Consider the following 25,987-nt stretch of genomic DNA (forward strand, 5'->3'; position numbering starts at 1 on the left):
AATTTGGAAAATGCTCAGCCTGACAGTATTGTAAAAAATGTGCTCCATAGAGGACACCAGGGTGTGGCCAATGTGACCATTCGACATGGAGATGGGTAAGGACCAGCCAAGTGCTGTGGACTTGAGAGGGTGGCAGAAATGATCCCAATGGCAATTCAGAGAACACTGGGGCTGCCCCTCCCACTAGATGCCCAGAGTTCCAGAGCCCAGGGAAAAGAATGATTTCAAAGGAAGGAGCCACCCGCACCCACAGGGCCTCAGCCCTTCTGCCCAGCACCACCACAGCATTCCTTGCCTCTTCAGGGTTCAGCTCTACTGAGTCCAGGTGTGGCTGCCCCTTCCAGGAGGCTTAGGTGGTAAACCTTGGTGGCATGAGCCGAGGAGACATGGCTACCTTCACCTGGGCTCCCAAGGATGCCCCAGTGTTTCAGTTAGGTTTTTCATTGCTATAACCAAATGACCTGAGAACAATGTAGAGGAGGAAAAGTTTATTTTGGCTCAAGGTTCCAGAGTGTCAAACCATAGTAGGCACACTCCATACTTCTGGGCCCGAGGTGAGGTAGAACATCATGGCACAAGGGCCTGGGAGGAAAACAGCTCAGGACACAGTGACCAGGAAGCCAGGTGAAGGTAGCCATGTCCCCATGGCTCATGCACCTAGCACAAAATATAAACCCCAAAGGCACACCCCCAGTGACCTACTTCCTCCAGCCACATTCTACCTGCCTATGGTTACTACCAAGTTGTTATGGTTTAGATATGGGGTATCTCCCACAAGCTCATGTGTGAGATAATGCAAGAAAGTTTACAGATGAAACGATTGGGTCATGAGAACCTTAGCCTAACCAGTGCATTGATTCACTGATACGGATTAACTATGTAGTGACTCTAGGTAGATGGAGTGTGGCCAGAGAAGGTATGTCTTTGAGAGCTTTCCTTTGAGGTATATATTTTGTCCCTGGTGAGCAACTCTCTCTCTCTGCTTCCTGGTGACCATGGCCTAAGCTGCTTTCCTGTGCCACACCCATCCACCATGTTGTTCTGCATCACCTTAGGCCCAGAGCAATGGAGTTGGCTGTCAATGGACTCAGACCTCTGAAGCTCTGAAGCACTGAATAAACTTTTTCACCTCTAAAATTGTTCTTGTCAGGCCTTTTGGTCAGAGAAACAAAGAAGTTGACTAAAACACCAGTTAATCCATGTCAATGGGTTAATATACCGATTAGGTTACACCTCTCATATCAAGTCATTTCATCTCTGAAAATTCTTATATCATCTCACTATGGGGGGTACAGCTCATGGTTAAGCCATAATACCCTGAAAGTCTTGGGGTCCAGGAAAGAATAGCCAGAGAAAGCTACCACTGGGGCAATGCCTAGTGAAGCCACAGGAGTGGAGCAACTTGCAACCCCAGACCAGTGAAGTGACCAGTGTACAATTCTGGGCCAAGAGCCATAGGTGTATGACCCAAGAGCTGCCACAGAAAACGACCATAGGAGCAGGACCACCACCCCGTGGGTCCAGGAGGACCTCTACCCCAGCAGACCTAGAAGGCAGAGCCTCAACCAGTTTACTTTCTAGCCTTAAGATTTGGGACTTGCTGGGAACCTGTCACCCTTCCTTGTTGCCTGTTTCTCCCTTTGGAAAGGGAATGTCCATCATGCCCCTGTTCCACCACTGGATTCTGATTTCACAGGGGCACAGCTATACAGAACCTGCCTCAGGAGGAATTGTACCTTGAGTCTCATTCTTATAGGACTTAGATGATACCAGAAGAGACCCAGGATGAGTGCTACGCCAGGGTTTGAATGTCTGTGTCCAATGTTAATATCCTAACCTCCAAGTAGATGGCATGTGAAGATGAGGCCTTATGGGAGGTGAACTCACAAATGAGTTCAGTGGCCTCATACAAGAGGCCCAGTAGAGCTGCTTGTCCCTTCCATGAGGATGCAGTGAAAAGGCACTACCTACAAACCAGGAAATAGGTTCTCACTAGACATGGAATCTGCCAGCACCTTAACCTTGGATTTCCCAGTCTGCAAAACTGTTAGAAATGTACTTCTGTTGTTTATAAGCCACCTAGTGTGTGGTACTTTGTCATAGCAGCAGCCTGAGATAACTGAAACAGCCACCACAGGATTCTCTCCTCTCTCCACCAGATGCCAAAAAGGACCCTTCGGTCTCTATAGCTGGCTGAGCCACAACAGGAAAGGAGCCTGGGCTCCCAGAACACCAAGGCATGGAGTGTCCCACTGTCTCACCATCACCCCACAGTGGACTGTGCAGCATGAGAAATAAACCATTTTTATGTTAAGCTACTGAGATCTGGAGAGCACTTGAATCAGCAGTCAGCTTACTAGAACCCGAATACCCTCCGCAGAGACACCCGGCCCCGGGAGTGGAAGGGGGTTGACATGTCCAATGTCTGCGTGAGCTCCTGGTGGGCCAGGGCCACAACTAGCATTTGACTGCAGCTTCGTGGGGATGGGCACCACCACCACACTCCACAAACCTGGGAGGCACCAATTGCCAAAAAATTTTATTTATTGTTTCAAGTGGCAAAATGTCATTGGTCTCTGTGGGGCACCTAGCAGGGTAGAGGGAGACCTGGGGTGGGTCTGGGGTAGGGGGCTCCGCCCATTACAAAAATCAAAGGCCTTTATAAAAAATGCTATAAATTGGTATCAAAAGAAAACCCAAGGGAGGCTGAAGGAGGAAGCGGAGAGAGAGGAGGGGAGAGAAGGAAGGACCAAAACCTTCAACCACTAGTGACGGAATCCAGGCTGGGAGGGAAAGTGTGGGGACAAGTTGGGAAGGTGATACAAAGTGCATAAACGTGGCTCCCAGACACTCCTCAGAGGTGAAGGGGACAGGCTGCAGCCTGGGGCACAGTGGGGCTCCAGCTGTCTCCTCACTCAGGGACCTCACAGGAACGGGCACTGCCTGAGACTGCCAAATGGGAAGGACCTGCAATGGGAGAGGACAAGAGGTCAGAGGAGGACATTGGAGGCTTCGGCTTCCTCTGCTCCATGCACATCCTGGCTCCCCAGCTGGGACCAGTCATGAGAAAGGTCCCTGCTAGGATGGCAAGCCTGGTGAGTACTCCCAGGGGCCCTACACCAGAGGGCCTGGCAGATGCACTCAGGCCAGTCAGGGAGGCGGGTGAGATGGAGCCCCTCCTCCTCCGTCCCAGGCCAGACAACACCTGCCCCAGGGACAAATGTAGGGGAGCAAGTCTCCGCACCTGGTTTCACTGCCTTGTTCCAAGCCACATAGAAAGGGGGATGCAGAGCTAAGGGCTAGAAGGCGGCACAGGGGCTTCTGGATCCCCCAGAGAAGGCCCTCTGCACGCTAAACCCCAGCGGCAATCCAAGCCCAGCAGCCTGTCCTCACCTCGGTAACCTCTCAGACCTTCTTCTTCTTGAGCTTCAGGGCTTGAAGCCAGTTGGGCGATGATCCTTCTGACCTAGAAGGCAAAGCAGCACAAAGGTCCAGAAGGCAAACTTCAGGCAAACTGCACAAAATAAGTACACATGGTAGGGACAGAATTTCCCCTCTCCATCCAGAAAAGGCAGCTAGGGCCCAGCTGCAGGACTAAAACTCCACCACCAACTTATTCAGTTAATTTAGGGCATGTCAACCACCTCTCTGAGCCTCAGTGTTCTTCTTCAATAAAGTGAGGTTTCCCTTTTCAGGCTACTTCTCTGAGGTCAGGAGATGTCCAGAGCTCAGTCACCTACCCTGAGGATTTCTCCGGCTTAGGAGGTAATGCAAGGGGCTTCCCCAGCCCTGGGACTTTGCAGGACTTGGAACGCTGGACTGCAGCCTCCTTCTGGCCCGACTTGCTCTCTGCCACTTCCCCTTCCTCAGCTGAGCGGTTCCGGGGACGTAGTTTGGCCTGAGAGACAGTCCAGACGCAGACAGATGTAAGCAGGACAGGCAGGAGTCACAGAGGACAGGCCTTCTCCAAGAGGGTACAGTCCCCTGAACCATGCCTAGATGCCTCTGCAGCCCTTTGGCCCCAAAGAACAGAGTCATTAAAGAGAGCTTCCCTCACAACTTTACTTTGCACATAGTAGGTCCTCAAAAAGATCTGCTGAACTAAATTCAGCAAGCTGGGCTGACAAAGCCAATGGTGACTTCCTGGCTCTGTGCTTTTGTTCCTCTACTCTCTGCCTACACTGCCTCCCCTCTGCCCCAGGGCCCATGGCCAACTCCTATGCCTACCTCAAGGCTAAGAGCAAATGCTTACGTGGGGCCGATCCACCCTCCCCTCCCACCACCCAGGATCAAGAAAGAACTCCTCCCCTGGAACTGGCCCAGTCCCTCTCTGTGCCTCCCCAGTGACACCTACCCTCTCTCCCTCCACCAGAGCTAAGTGTGGCCATGGCTCATGTCCCACCACCCCTGAGGCTCTGGGACATGAAGACACCTTGTTCTATCCTCAGGTATACCACCACAGGGTCCAGCAAGGCACAAAGGGACCTCCCAGGGCCCTCCTGGGAGAGCAGCATGAGAAAAGGAATGCAGAGGGGATCAGAGGATGGCTGGCTGGGTGAAGAGCAGACATGTCGCAGGGAAGGAGACCACATGTGACTGTCCACTGATCAGATGGTACCTTCAAGGCTGACGGGCTCAGGCCAGGAAACAGGTTGACTTTCAACCCCTTGGTGCCCAATGACATCCGTGTCCGGCGGTTCTGAGGTTCCTCTACTACCTCCTCATCTGAAGATGGCACCCGAGAAGCCCGTGGCTCTGCAAAGGGATGGTGAGGTGGGGATCACAGTACAGCCGGCACCCCTACAAGCCCCCTCTCACCTACAGCCTGGGTCACATGCCAGGGATTCACACAGATACCACGAGGAAACACATCAATCCTACCTGTAGAGTCTTGGAAGAGGCGTGCATCTGAGTCTGCTGCCTCTGACAGGCCCAGGGTACCCCCAGGTCTGATGGCTGGGGCCCGGTGTCCACGCTTGCGTCCCAGGTTGGCACGACTCCGATACATGGCACTGTCGAGGATCTCTGTGTCCTGATCAAAACAACAGCAACACCACTGCCACAGCTACCCCATGGACCCGCCCAGCCCCAGGGCCCCACCACAGCAGCCACCAGGAGCTGATGGCTCTGCTGCCCAAGCTTCCCACTCCAGCGACGCGCCCACAGCCTGCTTTCACCCTCCCAGACTTGGGCTGCTCAGCAAAGCTCCGTCACCCACATTCCCCACAGGAGCCACCCACTGCCCTGGTTCACCCTCCACTGACCTCAATGAAGGAGAAGTCCTGACTGAGGCAGCTCGGGGGAGGGCCTTGGGAGGGCCGCCGAGAGGTCGGGGTCGGGGCCAGCACCTGCTCGCCGTGCCCAGCCCCTGTGAGGCCCCAGGTGCCATCCACCTCTTCTGTTCGGCTGGCTTCACCATCGGGCTGGGGCCTCCAGGAGGGCAGAGGGTCCCTGCTGGGCTCTGCAGGTTCCCCTTGCTCAGCACCTGCTGTGGCTCCTTCCTCCTCCATCAGGACCCTGAGGCCCGAGGCTGCTGACTCCCTTCGGGCCTCTGCCTTAGAGCTGCTGGCTGCCAGCATCTCCTCCAGGAGGCCCTGGGAGCCAGATGGTGGGGAGCGGGCCAGACACCTGCTGGGGCTGCCAAGGGGACAGACCAGGAAATAAGGTCATCAGTGAAAACCCTCTCTCTTGCCTGAAGCCACAGCACACCACATGGGAAGGGCTGGGCCAGCAGGGCAGGTTCCAATCCCTGATTCATCACTTACTACAGGGTGAGTAGGCTTTATCCGAAATGCTTGGGACTCAAAGAGTTTTGGAGTTTGGATTTTGGAATCTTCACATATCCATTATGAGATATCTTAGAAAGAAGACCCAATTCTAAAGATAAAATTCATTTATATCTCATATATACCTCATGCACACAGCCTAACAGTAATTTAGACCTATATTTGTAATTTAGACCTATATCATTGCAGACCTATATTTTTTAGTGCACCTGCATTTTAACTGTAATCTGCCACATGAGGGCCAGGTGTGGAATTGTCCACTTGTGACATCATGTCTGTGCTCAAAGTTTCAGGTTTTGAAATATTTCAGAGTTCAGAGTTCAGGTTTCCGTATTACAAATGCTCAACCCGTTCGGGAGACCCTGAATAAGCCCTTTGCCTGCAAGCACCCTGGGTTCCTCTCTGGAGTTGCTGAGGGGATGAAAAAGACTCCACAGGGCCAATCACAGTGCCTGACAAACCTGTGTGCCCACGAACCCAAATATCACCACGGCTGCCACTGCTGCTGTTCCTATGCCCCCTCCCAGGGACGCCTGCTTGGGCGGTCACATTCCTTGGGATGATGCAGGTACTGCCAATCCATCCACTTGTCCAACCTCGAATCATCTTTAGGCCCTTGTCGTACGTAACTCTATTCCTTGGCCTCAAGGAACAAGCAGGGATAACTAGAGGATGCCCAGCGCAAATGCTGCCATCTTAGAACAAGCTGTTCCCTCACCTGGGATGCTTTCCCCCTTGCCCTCGCTGTTCCTTCACTGATTCTCCTTGGCCCAAGTCCTCCACTGAAGCTGTTCTGCCGCTCTCCCCTAACCAGCATGAGCCTCCTCAGCCCTGCCAGCTGCCAGGGCTCCAACCTGTGCCAGCCAGGCCACCCTTTGTCCCCACTGCCTTCTGGGAGCTCCTCAAGGACAAAGCTGGACCCTTGTTGCCTCTGTGCCCCCAACACCTGGGTCAGGGACCAGACTAAATCAATGTTTGTGGAGTGGATAAGAGGTAGGGTCACCCTGGTCAACCCAGCTTCCATGTCTGCTGCCTGCTGCTCCCTCAAAGCATGAAGGACACACCCGGCAAAGCACACACACGCTCTTATGGACTCCACCTCACACGACGTCCAGATGCCACACCCCAGAGCACACACACACTCATTGCAGACCTCGAGCAGGCGACTGTGAGCTGGTACCCGCTAGACCTACAGGCACAGTACAGAGCCACACCCAGCGCCATGCACAGAGGGCGGAACGGCTGCGGCATGCCCGGAAGGCCACTGAATACTGGAGAGGGAGGGGATCGAGACAGGTGAGTCGATACCAGCAGGAGCGGGGCGGGCAGAATGTGTGTCAGTCTGTCCTTCCACAAGCTGCTGACAGATGGAAATCAAAGCAGTGTGGGGAGGGGGAGGAGGCAGTGGATTTGGGAACAGCACTGGACAGGGGCCAGAGCCAGCGCACTCAAAGCCAGCTTAAAGTCAGGGAGGGGGCGGTGACAGCACCCCACCCAGCCTTAAGAGCTAGACAGAAGCCTCTCTGGGAGGGGGCAGCTACAGGCTGAGGACAGGCCCTGCAGCTATGGGGACCTGAAACAAAGGGGGCGGAGAAAGATCCACTCTCTCTGAGCAGAGGCGGCCCACGCCATGCAGACGGAGGTCAGTGGAGGGAAGGGGGGCCTGGCGGTGGCTGTGGATCAGTGTGCATCCACCCCAGGACCTCAGCCTTCACCCTCCTCCTCAATGCCCCCCAATCTCCCAGAACACCTACAACCTGAGGCCTTCCTGGCAGAGAAGCAGGAGAGGAGAGGCGGTTGGGAACTCAGGTCCTGAGCCCTGCCACTCTGGTACGCGCCTAAGTCCTGGACCCTTCTGCACCAGTGGCCTTGGCCACATGTTATGTGCCCACTCTGAGCCTCAGGTTCTTCATCTATAAAATGGGGATAATGAAAGTACATAAGCTCTGCTGGGTTTACTGGCAAAATGTACCTAGCACACAGTTACACTTAACACACACAACAAATTATCAAATTACTAGGATAATCCTCATTAGCCTCAACACAGGTCCCTGAGAGGATGCGTCTCATACCCTCTGTTCCATGACCCATCGAGACCGGAGAGTATCCTGAGGGCCCAGAACCCCATCCTGCACACGGCTCCATGCTCCAGGTTCAAACACAGAGGATGGATCTGTGAAAAGTTGGCTTTCCAGTCGGTGCTCAAGGCACCAAGACCTGAACTGAGGGAGGGTGGGGGCTGGAGCCAGAATGATGCCTGAGGACTAAAGGTCAACCAGGCAAAGTCCAAGGTAAACAGTTGATGCTGACTCCGGGGGCGATAGGGAGGGTGTCCGAGAGGACCACAAGGCTGGGGCCCATGAGAACAGAAATCCACCTTTCTGGGAACCTGGGTCTGTTTTCCCACCAATGAAATAAAGGAGCTGGACTCAAAAGATTTCTAACGGTCCTCTTGGATTCTATGAAGACCCCAAAACGACTCAGAGGCTTCTGCCATCACTAGAGGCAGGGGAAAGGGTAGGGAATGACTGGGAGGCCAGAGAAACAAAAGGACAGCACCCCAGCTCTGGGAACCCAGGAGCACCATTCCCACCAGGACAAGGGACCAGGTGGCCCTAGACCCAGAGGAGGGACCCAAGCCCTCCCCACCCATCCACCTCTACGGTAGTGTTGTCACAATTATCGTCAAAGATATCTCTGTCCATCATGAGGATGACAACGAAAATGTCCCCAAGGCCCCACCAAACTTCACATCCAAACTTGCAAAACAGACACGAATAGAAGGCATGTTTTCTCAGTGATAAACAGGGAAGGTAGGTTTACATCTGCATCTATCACTCTCCACGTATTCACCCTTAGTCTTCCCAGAAACCCTATGAAAGTGACTATCCCAATTTAGAGGAAGATGGGGGCCCTGACAAGGCCCTTGCCCAAGATCGCAGAGGTGGTGAGAGAAACAGGACCTAAACCAGGCCGATGCACCCAAAACCAGACTACACTGAGCTATTCTCAAGGACTTCCTGATACATAGGAAACCTTCAAATTTTTTCTTTAAAGAGAAACTTTCCATAGCATAGAATCTCCCCATGTCACATGCTCAGAACATCAGCTCCCTGGATATTGCCCAGGTAAGTTTTGGGAACACTGCCTTACTTAACTATAAGGTACCAATAAAGGCCAAGACATACCAAGTCTCCCAAATGGCCAGAGAGCACGTGACAGTGTGTATGGGCTGAATTTCTTCATGGAAGGGCTACCCAAAAACATAACATTCACAGAACCACCACCGCCGCCCCCAGCCTGGAGCACACTTCTGCTGCAAGCGATGCGGCTCACCTGCAGGGCATCAGGGATAGACCCTGAGCTCGGATGTCAACACTGGCCATAAAACCCTGAGCACTCTGGGGCATGAGAGAGACCCATTCCCACCCTGCCACCCCACAGGGACCCTCTCCCTCCATCCTAAACAAAGGAAAGGCAATACCACCTTCCCTCTTAAGAGCCACCCTGTGACCCAGCAGAAGGGAAGGCGGGAGGCTGCAGCCCACTCCCAGACAATCTAAATTTCAACACAGCAGCCACACCTAAAAGCAGTGGATAGAAAAAGTTGGAAAGACGTATTGCAGCCTCTGTGATCTCAATCAGGTCACACCATCCCTCCACCTGCCAATGGGCGAGGATCGAATCCCTTTCCCACTTGGCAGGATAGCTGTGAAGGTCGACAAGTAAGACGTGAAACTGAGCTTCAGGGCATGTGAACCTCAGAGTCCTGGGAAGTGAAATCGGAGGCAGCCATGCTGAGCCCACCCTCCCTGCACCATGACGGTGCCAGCTGGAACGCTGTTAGAAACTGAGGCTCAGGGAGTCCGTCAATGGCCCAGGATCCCTACGGCCTCCTGACTCCAACCCGGCTGCTCAGTCTGCAGGCCTCATGAGGGTCTGAATAGGAGCCGCTCAACAACCTGGGTCCCCGGAAGCTCCCCTTCCTCAGCTCCCTTCCTGGTCCCATGCTCTCCGTCCCCAGCTTCCACGCCAAATGCCTTTCCCACCCCTTCCCCACCCTCGGGCCCCTTCCTTCTTCCTCCTGCTCTCCTCCCACTACCATCTGCCCCTTTCACTTAGAACAGCCTCCACCCAACACCTCCCTTCCCTTCCTAAAGGCCAGTGGGAAGCGCCTGGTCTGGGGCTGGAAAAGGTAAGACTTCCATAGTGCGTGGATGAGAGAACAAAACCAATTCTCAGTGGATGGGAATGTTAATGAAATAGAAGTAAATACCATTTTTGTACCCTTTCCACAAAGAGCAGAAAAAACACCTGTGCTGGTTTTAGAATACCCATGGCTCTGAAACTACCAGTTTTTTCCTTTGGAAAGTTCTCTTTCAGCAACTTGGGATAGGGACCACAGTCATGGGACCAGGCCTGGGACCCAATAGCTTCAGGTTCCTGAACTGCTGCTCTTCTGGGCTCTATGACAAGCCAGACAAGAGCACCAAGCTCCGACTTCCTGGAGAGCCAATGAGCACCACTGTCCCCTCAACTCCTGGCTGCAGTGGACAGACTAAGGAGATATAAGGTCCCCTTTCCTCTACCTATCAAAGGATGTGCATTCTCTAGCCCAAGACTGGGAACAATCTTGGGAAACAAGAGCAGAATCTACCAGAAGCCTTCTGATATGTGGCTGACTCCATTTCTCCCTCAATCGCAACTCATCACCAAGAAGACCCAAAACTAGGTTGCTACAGAACAAACACCTCAACCTTTACATTCTGCTTTCCATAAAGGAAATATGTTATATTTCAATATAAAACTTAAAAAGCAGAATTAAACATTCACAGCCCAAAAATGTCTGTTTGGCAAATACCAAAAGTCCATTGGAAAAGCTATTTCTTCCCCCCTCCAAAAAATTCCAAAACTTTTTGAGTGGAGTTACACCTTTTCTCCCACCCTAGGATGGGGATCCCTTACCTGATTCCAAAGCCTGGGGCTTCTCCTGTCTCTACTCTGAGGTCTTCAGAGCCGGTCTCCAAGGAAGGCGAGAAGCTGTCTTCACCCTGGGTCTCTGGCCCACTTGTCTCGCCGACCCCCAGCTCCCTGGCTTCCAAAGGGTCTCTGGCTTCCAGGCCAGGGGACAAGTCACCACTGTTCCTGAGGCCTAGCTCTGGGCCAGAGTCCACCTCCCCTACCCCATGCTCCCTGGCCTCACCTGGGGCCCCAGTGAGCTCCACATTCCGGAGCCCAAAATCCTGGGCCCACTCCATCTGCCCAACTCCACAGCCCCGAGAACCTCCAGATGCCACATCACAGGACACCTCCAAGTTCCGCAGACCCAGATTGTCGCCCCAGTCCACCTGCCCTACCCCAAGCTCTCTGGGTTCTGTGGAGATACAGCCTGCCCCTGGGGCTATATTTCTCAGCCCAAGGTCAGGTGTCCAGTCTGCCTGTCCAACCCCACGCTCCCTGGATTTAAGGAACTCTCCAGCCTCCACACCTGACCAGTCGTTTTGTCCCACACCACTCTCCCTGGCCTGGCTGTGTCCTCCTACCTCCCCTGCCCCAGCCAAATCTCTGCTTCTCACCCCAACACCAGAAGTCCAGTTCTTCTCCCCAACTCCGATCCCCCTGGGCTCTTCAGACCCTCCAGTTTCCAAACAGCTGGCTGAGTCCCCATCTCTCAAGCCCAGGTTGTCTGACCAGCCCATTTGTCCCATGGCATTCTCTCTGGCCTCATGAGAGCCCCCAGAATCCACACAACTGGACACTTCCAAGTTCCTGAGACCCAGCTGATCAGCCCAGTCCATGCATCCGGGGGAGGTCTCCCCTGGAGGTTCAAAGTGCCCACTTCCCATCTTGTTGGAAGGGCTCAGGCCAGAACCGCTCAATCTGTCTTTGCCAATGATGCCAAACTGATGGCTCCTCTCAGAGGCCTGGTTGCACAAGTCCCCACTCCAGTCTTGCCGCCTGGAGCTAAACGCTGCATCTGGCTGCGGGGTGACGCCAAGGCTGAAGTCCCCGGCCCAACCTCGCTTCCCATCTTCCCGGTCAGCATCACCATGGCTCTGAGGCCCTGCGTGCAGTCTCTCCTGCAGCCCTCCGACTTGCTGGCCAGCGTCACTGCCTTGCCAGTTGCCCTGGTCTCCCTGACCAAGGGTCCCATCCTGCAACTGGGGGGTGCTAGTGCTAAACAGGGCCCCTGATTCTCTCTCTTCTAACTGGCCTGGGCTCCTGCTGGCCTCGCCAAGGCTGTCCTCACCACTCAGAGTCTTCTTCTCAAACTCTTCATCCTGTTGCTGGACGTCCTCGGGGCTGAACCCGGAGCTCAGGGCTCTTGTTCCAAAGCCTCTGTCCTGTGCACCAAGGGCCCTGGAGCTGCTGTAGTCCCTCATCCACGCACTCTTCCCAAACTCCTGGTCCTGCTGTGCCACTGCTTGGCTGCCATAGGTGCCCAGTGAAGAACCTCTCTTCTCAAACTCCCGGTCCTGCTCCTCGGCATCCTGGCTGCTGTAACTGCCATGGTGGTCCTTCGCCCCTACCTCCCGGGCCTGCTCATCTGCATCCTGGCTGGCGTAAGAATCCAGTGAGTCTCTCTTCCCGAATTCCCAGTCCTGAAGGCTGGCATCTCGGTAAGTATGAAGCAAGTCTTTCTTCCCGAATTCCTGGTCCTGCAGCTCTGCATCCTGAATAGAGTAAGTGCCCTGGGAATCCCTCTTTCGGAACTCCCATTCCTGAACATCAGCCTCCTGGCTCTGGCTCTGCATGCCGAGCTGGGCTGGCTTTCCAACTACCCTGTCGAGGGCCGTGAGCCCCCCTGGGGCAGACACTTCATCCCGGTCCTGGCTGCTGCTGACCTCTACTCCTTCTGGGCCAAGACCACACCTGCTGGCCCACTTCCTACTGCTTCCTTCTCCTACCCCTTGCCCATACTTGCTGGTCCAGTCCCTCTCCCCAGGGCCTGGGTCTCCTCTAGGGCTTGTGCCCCCAAGGCCATAGTCCTGAGAAGCATCTTGGGACCAGTTAGGACTGAAACTGCTGGGATGCGGGTCTGCTGCAATCCCAAATTCACTCTGCAGATCTTTCTGTGCCCAGCCAAGGAGTCCCTGGGAATCAGAAAAAAATAGACAAAAACAATGCTTAAAGTTGGTTGGAATGAGAGTCAGCACTACCTAGTGCCTGAGAGCCCCACTTTGGCAACAGAGAACCTGGGTTTAGATTCCAGCTGTGCGACCTTGAGCAAATCAATTAACCACTCAGAGCTTCTGGGTCCTCATCTTTAAACAGGTATAATTTCTACCGCATGCAGGGCTGACATGAGAGGAGTGAACAAGATCATATAAACAACCGACTCAGCACAGTGCCTGGCACACAATGGGCACTCAACCGATGGTCCTATGGTCATGTTTACAGTCCTTGGGCAACACCTGGCTAACTGCCAGAAGAAATCCTGCCTGAAGGAGTGGTCTGCCTGTGGAACTAGGAAGAGGGAGAACACTCTCAGCTACAAGAGGTCAAGACTCAGATTCCCTCCAACTTGAGCAAAGCAAGGTTCCAACACTAGCACAGCCCTTCTAGCCCCAGATGAGTACCCAGGCCCTTCCTTCCCAAGGAAAGCCCTTCTACCTAGCCCTCCCAGGAAGGCCTCTCTGCCTCCACCTCCACGAGGCCCAGGAAAGACAGGAGGGGCAGCCTGTGGCACAGAGCTCACTGCACTTCCACCCCCCCAACTCCCCTGACTCACCCCCGAAGGCGGGCGAGCCTGGGACTCAGGGCCCCGGAGCCTCCCAGCCTCGTCCCGCAGAGCTGCATTGGCCAGTAGTCGCTCCAGGACAGACATGCTAGCCTCCCTGTCCCTGAGCTGAGCCATGGCCCCCACCCCCCAACCACCCTGGGGCTGCTGGGTGCGGCAGGCAGTGTGCGGGACAGGGCTGGGCCGCTCCCCAGCCAGGACCTGTCCAACAGCTCTGGCTCCCGCTTGCCCTGGCCCTGCTCCCTGGCTCCCCGCTCCCTCCGGAGCAGCTGCAGCTCTGGCAGCCCCGCCCAGAAGCCAGTTGAGTCACCCACATCCTGGGACAGACACACCTACTGCAGGAGTCAGCCTAGTCTTAACCCCTTCCTGCTCCTCCTCTTCCAGAGGCCGCTGGGGCTCCTCCTTGCCTCCAGCCCCGCCCCTGCCAGCACAGGCCAGGATTGAAAAATAAAATTTCAAAAGCCACCTGGATCCCAGCCCTTAGATGCAGAGGGAGCCTGATCGGACAAAGGGCACTGGGCAAGAAGGGGCGTCCAAGCCCAGTCACCAACTTCTGGGTAACTGCACAGGGAAGGCCCTGCTTCCGCCAGCCTTCGGCTGCCAGTCTACAAAACAGATCAGGAGCTGGGGTGGGAGAGCCGTTCGCCCAGCACTCCCCATCATCCTGCCCGTGCATGCGGTGACTCGTTTAATCCCTGCCATCGCCCTGAGGGACTGCTTCACTGCTATGCCCCTTTTACAGACAAGATACTGAGGCAAAGTGGAAAAGTCACTTGTTCAAGGTCATATTTAGACAAAATAACAGCTGAGCCAGGAGAGGAGCCCAGGCAGTCCAGTTCTACTAAGAGTAAGCCAACCCAGGCCTAGATGGCTAGGCAATTTTGCCACACACGCCGTTCCAGGTGATAAGGGTCTGAACATGTCCTACAGGCCACATGGCATCAAGCGCTTGCTAACTTCATTTTACCCACATACACCTCTAAGAGGCCAGAGCTATTACTACTAAAGGACACAGAAGCTTCCAGGTTAAGGTACACTCCCAAGACCACCCACGAGTGAATGCGGGTGTCAGGATTTCAACTCACTACAAGCACTCTAAACACCATCCTATACAGCGCAGCCAGCACGGCCAGACAGCAGAGCTACAAGGTAAAGGTTCACAGTTGCTGTGCTCACTATTACATTCCAAGTTCCTGTCACACTAAACCCATGTTGAAAGAATTAAGCCCAACCAAGCCCTCCATACCTGGAGCCTCCACCCTCCCTGTGCCCATCCTCACCTCAGAGCAGGTACTTGGGGACTGTCCGTCAGATCCGGCTCCCCGCTTTGCACTGCTGGCACTAGGCGGTGGTGAAGCCAGGAGGTCATCCAGCCAGCGAGAGCTGCGTTCAGGGCCCACAGGCTCAGGGGATGCCCTACAGGATTCCTGGGCTTCTGTCCTGGGTTGGGTGGCCTCAGCCCGGGCTAGGGTCACCATCTCCTCTTCAGCAGGCAATGCTTGCTCAGGGCCAGGGGCATCAGCAAAGAGGACACAGGGCTGGTCAGGGGGTGCTGGCTGCTGCTGCCCCAGGACTGGCTCCAGCACAGGCAGAGCTGCCTCCCTAGTGGCCAGAGGGAGGGGGGACTCCTGTCCAGACAGGGGCTCCCGATCCTCATATCTCTCCTCTGCCTGCAGCAAGAGTGCTCCAGAAGGGCCCTCTGCTGTGAATGGGGACTGAAGGGAGACAGCTGGGGACTGAGGCTGACTCTGTCCATTATCCTTTTGGTGTACAGAGATGCCTGGGTCATCTCCCTGCACCTGGGAAACAGGCCTTCCTGGGACCCCTGGAGCTGTCCGGGGCCCTTGCCCTTGCTGGGACACTCCTTCCTCCCTGCTGGACACAGCCCAGCTGCTGGCCTCAGCGGCCTCAGCAGCTTCACTGGCCTCAGTAATGGGGGAAGGGGGTGGGGAGTCCAGTCGCCACACACCCAAACCTGAGGGCCGTGTGGGGAAGGTCCATTCAAATGACTGTGACAAGCTCCAATTGGACTCTGTCCCACTCCCAAAGGGACGATCCAGGGCTGACTGGCTCCCTTGCGTTTGGGACAGGGCAGATAGTGAGCCCCCCAGTTTCTCCTGGTCCTGGCTAGGTGGCCGGAGCACACCCTCAGAGAATCGGCGCTGAGCCCGGCTGACTGGGCAGAGATCTGTGTCCCCCTTGGATTCTGCCACTTCCTCCCCAGATGGAAACGTCCGCGTGAGATCCAGTAACTCATCCCCCTCAATCAGAGGCCTGGGCGAAGTGGCTGGGGGCTGCTCTGGGCTATGGCACCCTGAGACCTTCTCAAGGGGAGGGCTGCTGAGTCTGGGGGCCTCTGGGGCTGCCTCATCAGAGAGTCCCGGGCTAGGGGGAAGGCAGGGGCCCTCATCAGGCAGGACTGCACTTGGGGATGATGGAGTCACAGGGAGGCAAGGAGAAGCCTTGGGCGCTGCAGGACTCTGGGTTTCTGGAAGCTGAGAGTGGTGGGGAGGGTTCTCATTTGGTGAGCGAAGTTGGAGAGACCTGGGGGCTGGGCCGGAGACTTCAGCAGGGAGGCCTGGGCTCCCTCCACACTCTGAGGCAAGACCTGGACTTGAGGGGACCAAGGGCTTGGGAACCTGCAAGGAAAAGGTCAAGAGCTGTCATTCATCACTTGGCTGCATGGGAGAGGCTCCTCCTACCCCGCATTGACCTCAGGTTGGCTGTTGATCCACAGCCCAGGAGGAGGAAACCAGAGCTCAGGACAGTTGGAAGAAGCCCCAGAGACAATCTCAGATAGGGTTTCTCAAACTTCTTAAGGCCACAGAGCCCTCCTTTAGGTGTTCCCAGAAAATGCATCCAGTTTTATTCACTTAACATCACTCTTAACCATTTAAGGTGGTTTAAACCTCAATCACCCATCCAACCTATAGTTCAAGTGAGAGTCTCGTAAGAGGTCACGGTTTGTGGGTAAAGAACACTTGCTCAATGAAGAGAAAATGGGGAATCTAACCATCTGGGCAGGAGTAGGAGGGGGGTTCTTGCTCAAAGCAGGACTCCTAAGCCCAATGCAGCTCCCAGCAGCTCCCAGGAACAGCCACAGGGGAGAGACAGTGCTCCCCACACTACTCTGTTTATTCCAATTTGGGTCCCAAAGCTACCCAAAGAAGCAGGAAGGCCATGGGATTAAAGCAAAGGGTGCTGGGGCCTGGAAAAGTGCCTGGCTTAGAGTCGCCACAGAACTGCCTCCTATAAACTGAATGTCCACCCTCCAATATGGTCTGAGGCTCAACTTCCCCAATGCAGCATCCATCTCAGAGTTACAGGACTGAATAAGATTCACACACATGGCCTCTGGTTCTGCTGTGGGATGATGGGGACTGGGGTTGGGGAAGACACCAGGACAGGTACAAGGGCGCAAGGCCCCTGGTTCTTCTCTGCTTCACTCTGCCTGTCCCCCAACACATAAAATGAACCTGGCTCCCTATGACCTTTGCCCCCCAGGGGTCAAGATCCCTGGCTGCCCTCTCCAAAGAGACACACTTCATTCCATCACTGTCCACCGGGTCTAGCCAGAGAAGAGGTCCTGCTTCTCCTCAGGCTCCTCCCACTCCCCCTCACTCTCCCTCCTCTCTACAATATTCTAGGTTTCAAAGCTATGCCCTTAAACTATGCCACCCACAGCCCCTCCTTGTTAGTCTCCCACAAACCCCTCATTCCTTGATAATTGTAGCTTCTGGATCACTGCAACCCGCCCAGCACCACTGTTACAATTCACGGTGACTTCAAGAATGGAGTTGACCCTTCCAGCATCCTGGCTCCCTGTGCCTTGACTTCCTCCTCCCTGATGGCTGGTGACCCAGGGTCGTACCCTAGCCCCCATCCCTCCCCCACCCTCATAACCTCAATTTCAAGGTCCCTGTTGGCCCACTGTCCCTACTTCCTATCTGTCCTGCTCTCTCTTTGTATTTCCAACTCTCTCGTTCTTCATCTCCTCTGGGAAGCAAAGTCCATTAACCCTACCTCCTTCCCACGGCTCCTACTCCCCTGTGTAACAGCTCTTCTTTTTGCCACGACCACAACCACCTCTTATACAACCCGGAACTCCCTCGTTCCTTCCTCACACTATTCAGGCTGTTTAAATACAGCTCTCCACCAGCCCGGGAGCTGGAGGTGCCTGGCCTTACTTCAGAGTCACCACTCACCTCAAACCCATCCCAGAGCTACCCAGCAACCCCAGCACCCGCCTTCCCTTCACTCCCGACACTCCCAGGTAACACCTTCACATGTCTCTCCTCAAACCTCCAACACCTCCTCTCCATCCTCTCTCAGCTGATGGCCTTGCTTCCTGCTTCTCCTCGAGAACACAGAGGCCACCAGCAAAGAAGGCACACACCCTGCACCCTCACCCACTGCCACCTGCAAGTGGGTCCAATCGTTCCCCCTCCCCTTCTACCACCAGGCACTGTCCTTGCTCCTGGCTAAGGCCAACCCGCCAACCTCTCCTCCTTCCCTGCATCATTGATTTTCCCTCCCTACTGGATCATTTCCATCAGCACACCAACTGCTCTAATTTCTTCTGTCTTTAAAAAAAAAAAAAAAAAAAAAAAAAATTCCAACAATTAAAAAAAAAAACACTTGACCCCACAATCTCTCTCCAGCTACCACCTGTTTTCTTGAAAGCACTCCTATGCCCACTATCCGCAGCTCCTCTTATCCCATTCTCGAGCCCACCCAAGCAGGCCTTCTTAATCTTACCACTGGAGTACTCTTGTCAAGGTCAGCATGTCACTCCTCTCCTCTGAACCCCTCAATGGCTTCTTCCCCTCACACAATGACCTCCCCGTAGCTAAATCCAATTTGCAGTGCTCACCTTACATGACCTATCAGTGGCACTCTGCGGCTAGGGACTGTCCTTCCAACTCACTGGTGCTTCCTACCAGTCTTCTCTGTGCCTAGGGCCCTTCCCTCTTGTACCCTCACCCACACTCTTGGTGAACTCAGCCAGTCTCAACTACCATCTTCACACTGACATTTCCCAAGTTTTCCTCTCTCACCAGCTCATTTCTCTTGAACACTAGACTCAAGTATCCAATCACAAACCTTAAAAAACGTCTCAAACCCAACAAATCCAAAAGCAAACTCTTCACCTCTCTCCTAATCCTGCTTTGTCCCTAAAAGTCCCCATCTAAATAAATGTTACCTTCATCCTTCCAACTGCTCTGGTCAAAAGCCCTGGGGCCATACTTAATCCTCCTCATCTCAATCCATCTGAATGCCCAACCCACCTCACCCTCACAGTCCATCCAGAATCAACCACTTCTCACCAGCTCCACCACTGATGACCTCTGGGGTCCAAGCCACCATCATCTCTCTCACCTGGATTATTCCATCTGCACCTGACTGGTCCCTGCTGCTGCTCCGAATGCCCTGACCTCTTTAGCACTAGGTCAGCAGCAGCATGTCACTCCTCTCCTCTGAACCCCTCAATGGCTTCTTCCCCTCACTTAAGCCAAAGTTCTTGTAGCAGCCTATGAGGCTCATGCCATCCAACCCTACCCCCTCTAGGTCCACTACCACCCGCCTCCTCCTCCCTTACTGCAGTCCAGATGTCCTGGATCCCCTACATTTGTGCCGCATCCCTAACACCCAGCTCAGAGTAGGAACTGTTGGATGGACACAAATGGAGGCAGTTCTCCAACACAAGGCAGCCGGGACAGCCTCCCACCAGCAAGGGGCACCTCTATGTGATTTACTTGGAAAAGTATGCAAGTACGGGAGAAGGAACAGGAAACCCCCAAGAAAAGGACTCTCCCGCACTGTGAACCAAGAACAGCAGCCCAGCCAGGGAGGGCTCTGGAGTCAGACACTTTTGTTCCTGCCTCAAGCCAAGCAAGTTACCTGGCATTTGTGAGGCCCTGTGGTCTCATCATCTCTCACTCCTCACCTCTTACATGAGACTAACAGGCCTGCTAGACAGGATTAAGTTGGTTAAGTTGGTTAATGTTCCCAGCACACAGTACTTAATCAGAGGCAGTGCTGTGGGTATAATAATTACTGTTTATAACCAGCAGCCTCAGAACCCAAACCACACTCCAGCTACCTTGATGACTGAGAGCACTGGCCTGGAAGTACAGACATCTAGGTACTAGAGCCAGCTCTTGGGCAAGTCCATGGCCTCAGTTTCCCCATCTGAATTACAAGGAGAGTGGAGGACATGATCTTAGTTAGATGACCCCTCCAACCCTAAAATACTGTTATTACGTGTTAGGAGGAGGACAACTTACATCAGTAGGTGGCTCAGAGCTGGCCAGCTTAGTCAGGTCCCCATTGACAGCCAGGTTGGAAGAGGAGTTCCTGTGAAGGAGAAAGACAGGAAGTGGAGGCACGGAATGTTGAAGCCTATCACAGAACAGAAAAGGAGAGCAAATATCCCTAAGTGACTTTAACAGCCTCCAAAGGTTGAACGCCCCAAGTACTTACTCCTGGAGCCATCAGGGATAAAGAAACTGTGCAGTTTCACAGGGCAAGTGACCCAAGAGACTACCTACCGGCACATTAAGGGTTAATTACCTGCCCCACCCCCATCCCGTTTAAGAAAAGTATCTTGTATGTCCAGACCCCTCAAAGGTCCCCAAGAAGATAATGACTCGTTCCCTTAACCCAGAAGGGGTTAAAGTTCTCCTTCAGCCAGGGAGTACAGCTGGTCCAGCTGCCCTGCCAATATTTCTTAAAGGATTGTGGGGGTAGGGGAGGGGAAGAGTGATTTTCCAAGACTAAAGTCAGTCCCCTTAAAACCTGAGTGCAAGGAGGGAAGGAAGGAGGATGAAAGGTAGAACCCAGCCTGGGCAGCAGTGCGATCCCACAGCAGCCCTGGCCTTGGACTTGCAAAGGTTAACCCCAGGGCCAAGCCTCCAGGTGTTTTCAGGTGAAGAAGGGCAAGCTTGGAAGGTAGGGCAGCAGCCTTCCGCCTCCCGCTCAGCCCAGACTGCAGCAACCAGAGCCATTCCCTTTGTTTGGGGTGGGGGGACATCCTCGGGCCCAGCTGCACCTCAACTGGCTCTCCCTGCCCTGAGCATGGTCTCAAGCAGCCAGCAAAAGCTTCTGAAATCCCTCAGCTTCTTCTCGATACCCTGTGTCCACTCCCGCAAGGGCACCTCCAGGCCAGCCTCCCTGCACGCTAGTGCCAACTCTGGGGAAGTATATCCCGGGCAAATGTCTCCAACCAGCCAAAAGCTCTGCAGTAACTGGAGGACCGTCAAGATGTGCTCCTGTCTTCTCTCCCCCATCAAAACCCCCCTCGCAGTCTGCGACTGTGCCCTTCTGATCCAGACACACATCCCCACCCACCCCAAGAATGGCACACTGCTCTGCTCACAAGAGAAGCTCGAAGTTAGGAGCACATGCTCTGGAAGTTGGCTGACTGGAATTCAACTCTATCTCTGCCTCTTACTAGCTGAGTGACTGAGAGAAGTCATCTGCAACTCAGTTTCTTCATCTCTAAAATGGATCCAAAAGTGCTTTCCCAGACAGGACAGCTATGGATTCAATGAGGCAACGTTGGATGCCAGTTTATGGAGATGGGAAACAGACTCTCAAACATTTGGACTCTCTATTATAAACACACATTAACTCTGTTGAGACAGTTTTCAAAAGCACGCAGTGATGATACCACCATGGCTGGGGAAATGACTTGGTGTCTGCTTGTATTCACAGCACACCATTAACCTGAAGGGGAAGGTCACAGTCCCAGACAGGGCCACCCACTTGGTCCCCAGACCCCAACTTCCAGGCTGCAACAAAACACACAGCCTCTGAGCCCTCACCTCTCCTCAGGAATCTTGCTGTGTTCTTCCTGGCTCTCTGTGGGACTCTTTGCTGGCCCCTCCTGGGAACAACCCCGGGCGAGGGTCTTGTCATCTTCCTCTCTGGCAGCAGTGGCCAGGCCATAGGTCCTGGGGCCATATCGGGAGCTACCATCATGGTTAAAGGTGAGGCGGGAGCCCCAGAGACGGTCAGGGCTGGCAGGGACCTCCTTCCGTGGCTGATCCATCTTGGCCAGGATCTCTTCTACTGTGGAGGCTGCAAACCGCTCTGAGGCTGGCCGGAAAGGGGCAGGGGCCTTCCGCACACCCCCTGGGGCAGCACATCGTGCTGGGGGTGTCAAAGGGGGCAGTTCCTCTTTCCCAGCCTCCTCTTTCCCAGTCTCTTGGGTGGCTTCTCCTCCAGCAGAGGCCTCAGCCACAGACCTTGGTGCGAAGGGAAAGGGACGCTTGCTGCCCCCGTAGGGCTGGGGTCCTGCCAGCATGTTCATCTTCCGGGCAGAAGGCAGCTCAGCCAGAGGACCCCGGGGAGGCCGAGGCCCAACAGGCACCAGCAGGCTGGGTTTGGCAGGCAGGGCTGGCTTGGCAGGCAAGGACCGGGGTTTGGGCTTGACAGGGGGTTTGGCCCGAGGGTCTCCTGCCAAAAGAAAAAGGTTGGTAAGGGGCTGTCAGAACTTTTTGTGATCTCTACTCTAACCAATCTCCATCCTCCAGTTTCAGAATAGTTACAATACTCCTGTAGACACAAGTCAAATGCCACCTGCTCAATGAAGCCTTTATTGCTTTTCTACACACAGCCCTGAAGCACCATCTCACTCTCCAACCTCCCAAAATGTTTAACAATTCCCCTTTTAAGCTAAAGCTATTTGTGAGCCTTGCTGGCACCTTATCTCTCCTTGCACCCTATTTTTCACCTAGCACAAGTTTCTACCACTTGAATGAATGAATGAATGTGCAAACGAGCCAATAAACAAATGCCTGCAGGCCCACATCAAGCAGTCAGCCCGAGTCCCCAATTTGGTCCTCTCCCCTTCTGACACTCTATGGTATCTCCACAGTAAATGTTTTGGCCCAGCTTTCCCACTCTGCCTCCATGCTGCCCCTCCCCCAGCACACTCCCAGGCCACCTCCCCGCTGTCATCCGGTGTATGATCAGGAATGCAAACTTACTATTGACTTAAGCCAAACAAAAGTAAATCTGCTACAGGGAAAAAAAAACAAGACCAGAAATCTATCTTCTATATAAGGCATTCCAATGCCAAATAAAAGACCTTGGGATTACTCACTGCCACAGCCTTCCATAACAGAATCCCATGTCACCCACTCATTCAGCTAAGCATGAGAAAAAGAGTCTAGACAGGGAGCCTGGAGTCCTGGGTTCAAATCCCCAAAAATACACTGCAATTCTCCCTGTGTGCCTCAGTTTCCCCCTCTGCAAAATATGTGGCTTGATTCAAATCATCTCAAAGGTCTCTGCCTGCTTTCACACCTGCTAGAGACCTACACTCCCACCGGGTTCCCTTTCAGACCCATCCTGAACTTCCTGAGTCCTGCTTCCCTCCCTCATCCTCACTTTACCATCCTCAAACACCCCCCAATACAGAATGGGGGTTCCGCCTCTGCCCTTCCCACCCTCCTCCCTGCCACCTGCCCTACCCGGCACCCATAGGTACCTGGCTCAGAGCCAGCAGGCGCCAGCTCCTCCTCCATCTCCTGGGGCGGTGGGGAAGCCATGGCTGAGCCGTCCCTGAGAGTAGACACTTTCATCACATGCGCAGACCCTGCTTGAGAATTGGGAAGCAGAGGGGTGTGAGCTGGGATGTCCAAAGACCCAGGAGAGAGACGGGTGGGGGAGGGAAAGCTCTGGGCGGTGGCAGCTGGCTTAGGCGAGGGAAGTCTCTTATTTCTAGCAGAGGCAGAGTGTGGGACAGGAAGAGGGAACTTCAGGAGGGGGTCAGGAGAAGTCAAGAGAGGTCCCACAGCCACATCCTCAGCTCTTCCCAGACCCTCTCTTAACTCTTGTCTTCTAGTCCCAAAATCTTAGAGCCTCGGGAGCCACCCCCATCCTGTGACAAGCTCTCCAAGATGCCCAATTGAAGTCACTCCACCTACTGTTCCCAAGGCACCTTTGGGGTCAGGCAGCCCAGCTGGAGATATCTACTCACGACAGAGGAAGAGGGCCGAAAAGTCTCAAGTCTCTCTGTGAATCACCTCATGGGAGACGGGAAAAACCCGCTCCTCCCCAACCTGGGGCTCCGCCCCACTGCCTGCCTCCCCTCCATGCTCCCCCCTCCTTCCCTCTCTCCCTCCACAGCTGGGAGTGGCTCCCCCCCCCCAACCATTCTCCTTCCACATCCCTGCCCCACTCCGCACCCCCCACAGATGTCTCATCCAAACACAGAAAAATAAGGAATAAAAAAGTAAACATCTGGAATACATTTTTTTCTTTAATTTCTCAATCGCTTTGGCTTCAGCTTGGAATTTGATGAGGTAAAGCCAGGGCCTAGTCCTGTTGCCATAGCAATGGCCTCCCACTGGATTTCCAGAGCCTCGCCAAGAGGAAGGAGCAGTCCAGGCTGGGCTGGGAGGACGGGACAGGGCTTGAGAACATCCGGGGGGTGGGGTAACTTGGGAGAAAACTCCCTAGGGTTCCCTCTTCCAGAACAGTCACAGTGGGGTGAGTATGGGCTATGAAAAGAGGATATGTGGGCATCACTCACCAGCCTAGGGATGGCCTGAAGGAGTTGTGAGGGGGACAGAAGAAAAAATTAAATCAGGTGACAGCCACGTGGTAGAAGAATGATTTCCCTTTCTCTAGGCCTGTGATGGGATCTTCTGGGGTCTAATATTCCAGGATTCAAATGCTGAGTGGGTCTACCACCTTCTAACTGTATGACTTCTCTAAGCCTCAGTTTCCCTATCTGAAAAATGGGCTTACTGAGACTCTCTGGGACTTAAAAGAAATAATGCATAAAAACCACTTAGCACAATGCCTAGCATATAAGCGACCAGTGGAAGTTGGCTATTATTACTGCAATTCCATGCGGTGGCACCAATGAACCAGCACCTTATTAACCTCCTCCCCTCCCAGACCCCCAGGTACTGACATTCCTAGACCATTCCTTCACCCCTTCCAGGTCCCACTCATGTCACCTGTTCTTCAGACTCACCACCACCTCCTCAGTTCCCATCCAGCCTCCTGAAGCACCCTTCCACCCACAATACCCCCTAGGTCTCCAGCCTGAGGAAGAGCCCTATCCCAAGAAAGAAGCTTCCTATCATCTGGTATGCACACAACCGTATGGCCAACCCAACCCTCTCCAACCTGTACACAGTCACAACCTTAAAGTCACCCACTCCGTCTGGGCAGAGACAGCACCAAATCCTAAGGAACCTGGGTTGCCCAGTCTTTACAATGTAAACACATCCCCTCCCCTATCTTTGATTCTGTCCCAGCTTGTTTCAGACAGGAGAAGGTTTGAAGACAGGAAAGAAGCCCAGCCCTATCAACCGGTTGATCACTCAGCTACAACAGAGGACTGTCCACTGTAGGTGGGTGCATAACGTGCAGAGCCAGGCAGTATGTATGTGGGGGAGGGGCACAAGACAAAAAAAATTTAAAACAGGATTCTTTCCTTGTCCTTGAACATTATTACAAGGAATATTGTTGGTCTGATTAGAAATGGAAACAAATTGGCCCAGAAGTGAAAAAATGTCTCACCTGGGGGCCTGATGGGCACCTCTGCGGTATAAGGGGCTTGCAGCGATGAAAGCAGGCTCCGCGTCCCCAAATGGGGAGGTGGCCACAGAAGCTGGGAGGTCCCTGCCAGGGGCCCCAGGTGACCAAGGCCATGGCCATGGCCATGGCCAGAAGCTGCAGAATCGCACTGGCTCTAAACACTCTCCACCCTGTGGAGTCCGCGTGAGACAAGGGACCCCTGGGAGTAAAGGGCTGGGGAGGAGCTGCCAGCCCCGGCCCAGGATAGGCGCCCAAGGGGCCTCGACGCAGGCGGGGTCGGGCCTATCGACCCTAGGATCTGAGGCCAGGAGGGACAACATGTGAACTGCTGGAAGAGGGAGGGCCAACGGGAAAACAGAACAGCCCGGGGCAAGGGGCTGTCTGGAGGGGCCCAGTGGGGGGGCTCTGGACCCAGAGCGGACGGCAGCAGAAGAGGAGGAGCCGAGGGGGTGGAGGAGGAGGGGGTAGCGGCGGCAGAAGCAGAGGACTGTGCGCGGGATGTGAAGCAGCCGGCGAACAGACGGTGGACTGGCAACGCGAACCGGGTGGGGGCGGACTTGGGTGGCTGGGGGCGTGCCGAGGGAGCAGGGGAGGGGGCCGGCGCGGGCCCAGGGGAAGCGGGAAGCAGGGGTCCCTCCAGCGGCTCTGCCCGCCTCCGGCCCCGCCCCAGCCCTCGCCCCCTCCCCCCTTTCTTCTGGCTCCGCCAGCACAAGCTCAGACCGTGCGCCCTCCGCCCCCGCGCACATGCGCCAGCTCCCGCGTGCCCCCGCGGCCCAGGCGCCCACGGCCCCGGCAAACTTTCCTGGTGACCCCCCACCACCAGCAACACAACCCAAGGTCCCGGCAACTAGCGCCCGCTCCTTCCAAGCCCCTACCCCGCCCCCAATCCCGGACCCCG

At 54.6% G+C, this 25,987-nt stretch overlaps 1 protein-coding gene across 3 annotated transcripts; it reads right to left on the reverse strand.

The window, feature by feature from the left end:
- Positions 1 to 2,526: 2,526 nt before the first annotated feature.
- On the reverse strand, positions 2,527 to 25,438 carry Tnks1bp1 (tankyrase 1 binding protein 1). Of its 3 annotated transcripts, none has more exons than XM_048788845.1 (12): positions 25,072 to 25,438; positions 23,024 to 23,131; positions 21,354 to 21,987; positions 19,815 to 19,929; positions 14,808 to 16,166; positions 10,752 to 12,880; positions 5,265 to 5,637; positions 4,882 to 5,032; positions 4,619 to 4,755; positions 3,741 to 3,898; positions 3,394 to 3,466; positions 2,527 to 2,967 (listed from the first exon to the last, which is right to left on the reverse strand). In XM_048788845.1, the coding sequence occupies exons 2-11, from the start codon at positions 23,115 to 23,117 to the stop codon at positions 3,406 to 3,408; spliced, it is 5,211 nt and encodes a 1,736-aa protein (XP_048644802.1). In that variant the 5' UTR covers positions 23,118 to 23,131; positions 25,072 to 25,438; the 3' UTR covers positions 2,527 to 2,967; positions 3,394 to 3,405. The 3 variants fall into 3 exon arrangements, with proteins under 3 accessions (XP_048644802.1, XP_048644801.1, XP_015333417.1); XM_048788844.1 differs by lacking the exon at positions 25,072 to 25,438 and adding an exon at positions 23,516 to 23,559; XM_015477931.2 differs by lacking the exon at positions 25,072 to 25,438 and adding an exon at positions 23,516 to 23,557 and having other exon boundaries at positions 19,815 to 19,884.
- Positions 25,439 to 25,987: the final 549 nt, after the last annotated feature.

The sequence above is a fragment of the Marmota marmota genome, unplaced genomic scaffold (genome assembly GCF_001458135.2).
Source record: "Marmota marmota marmota unplaced genomic scaffold, marMar, whole genome shotgun sequence".
Lineage (NCBI taxonomy): Eukaryota > Metazoa > Chordata > Mammalia > Rodentia > Sciuridae > Marmota > Marmota marmota.

Excerpts from the sequence above, each read along its gene's own strand:
- Tnks1bp1 (XM_048788845.1), bottom strand. The coding sequence starts at position 23,117 with ATGAAAGTGTCTACTCTCAGGGACGGCTCAGCCATGGCTTCCCCACCG. Across the intron at positions 12,881-14,807 it reads CCCCAAGTACCTGCTCTGAG|GGACTCCTTGGCTGGGCACA; the intron begins GTGAGGATGGGC and ends TCTGATTCCCAG. Across the intron at positions 3,467-3,740 it reads AAGCCGGAGAAATCCTCAGG|GTCAGAAGGATCATCGCCCA; the intron begins GTAGGTGACTGA and ends TTTGCCTTCTAG.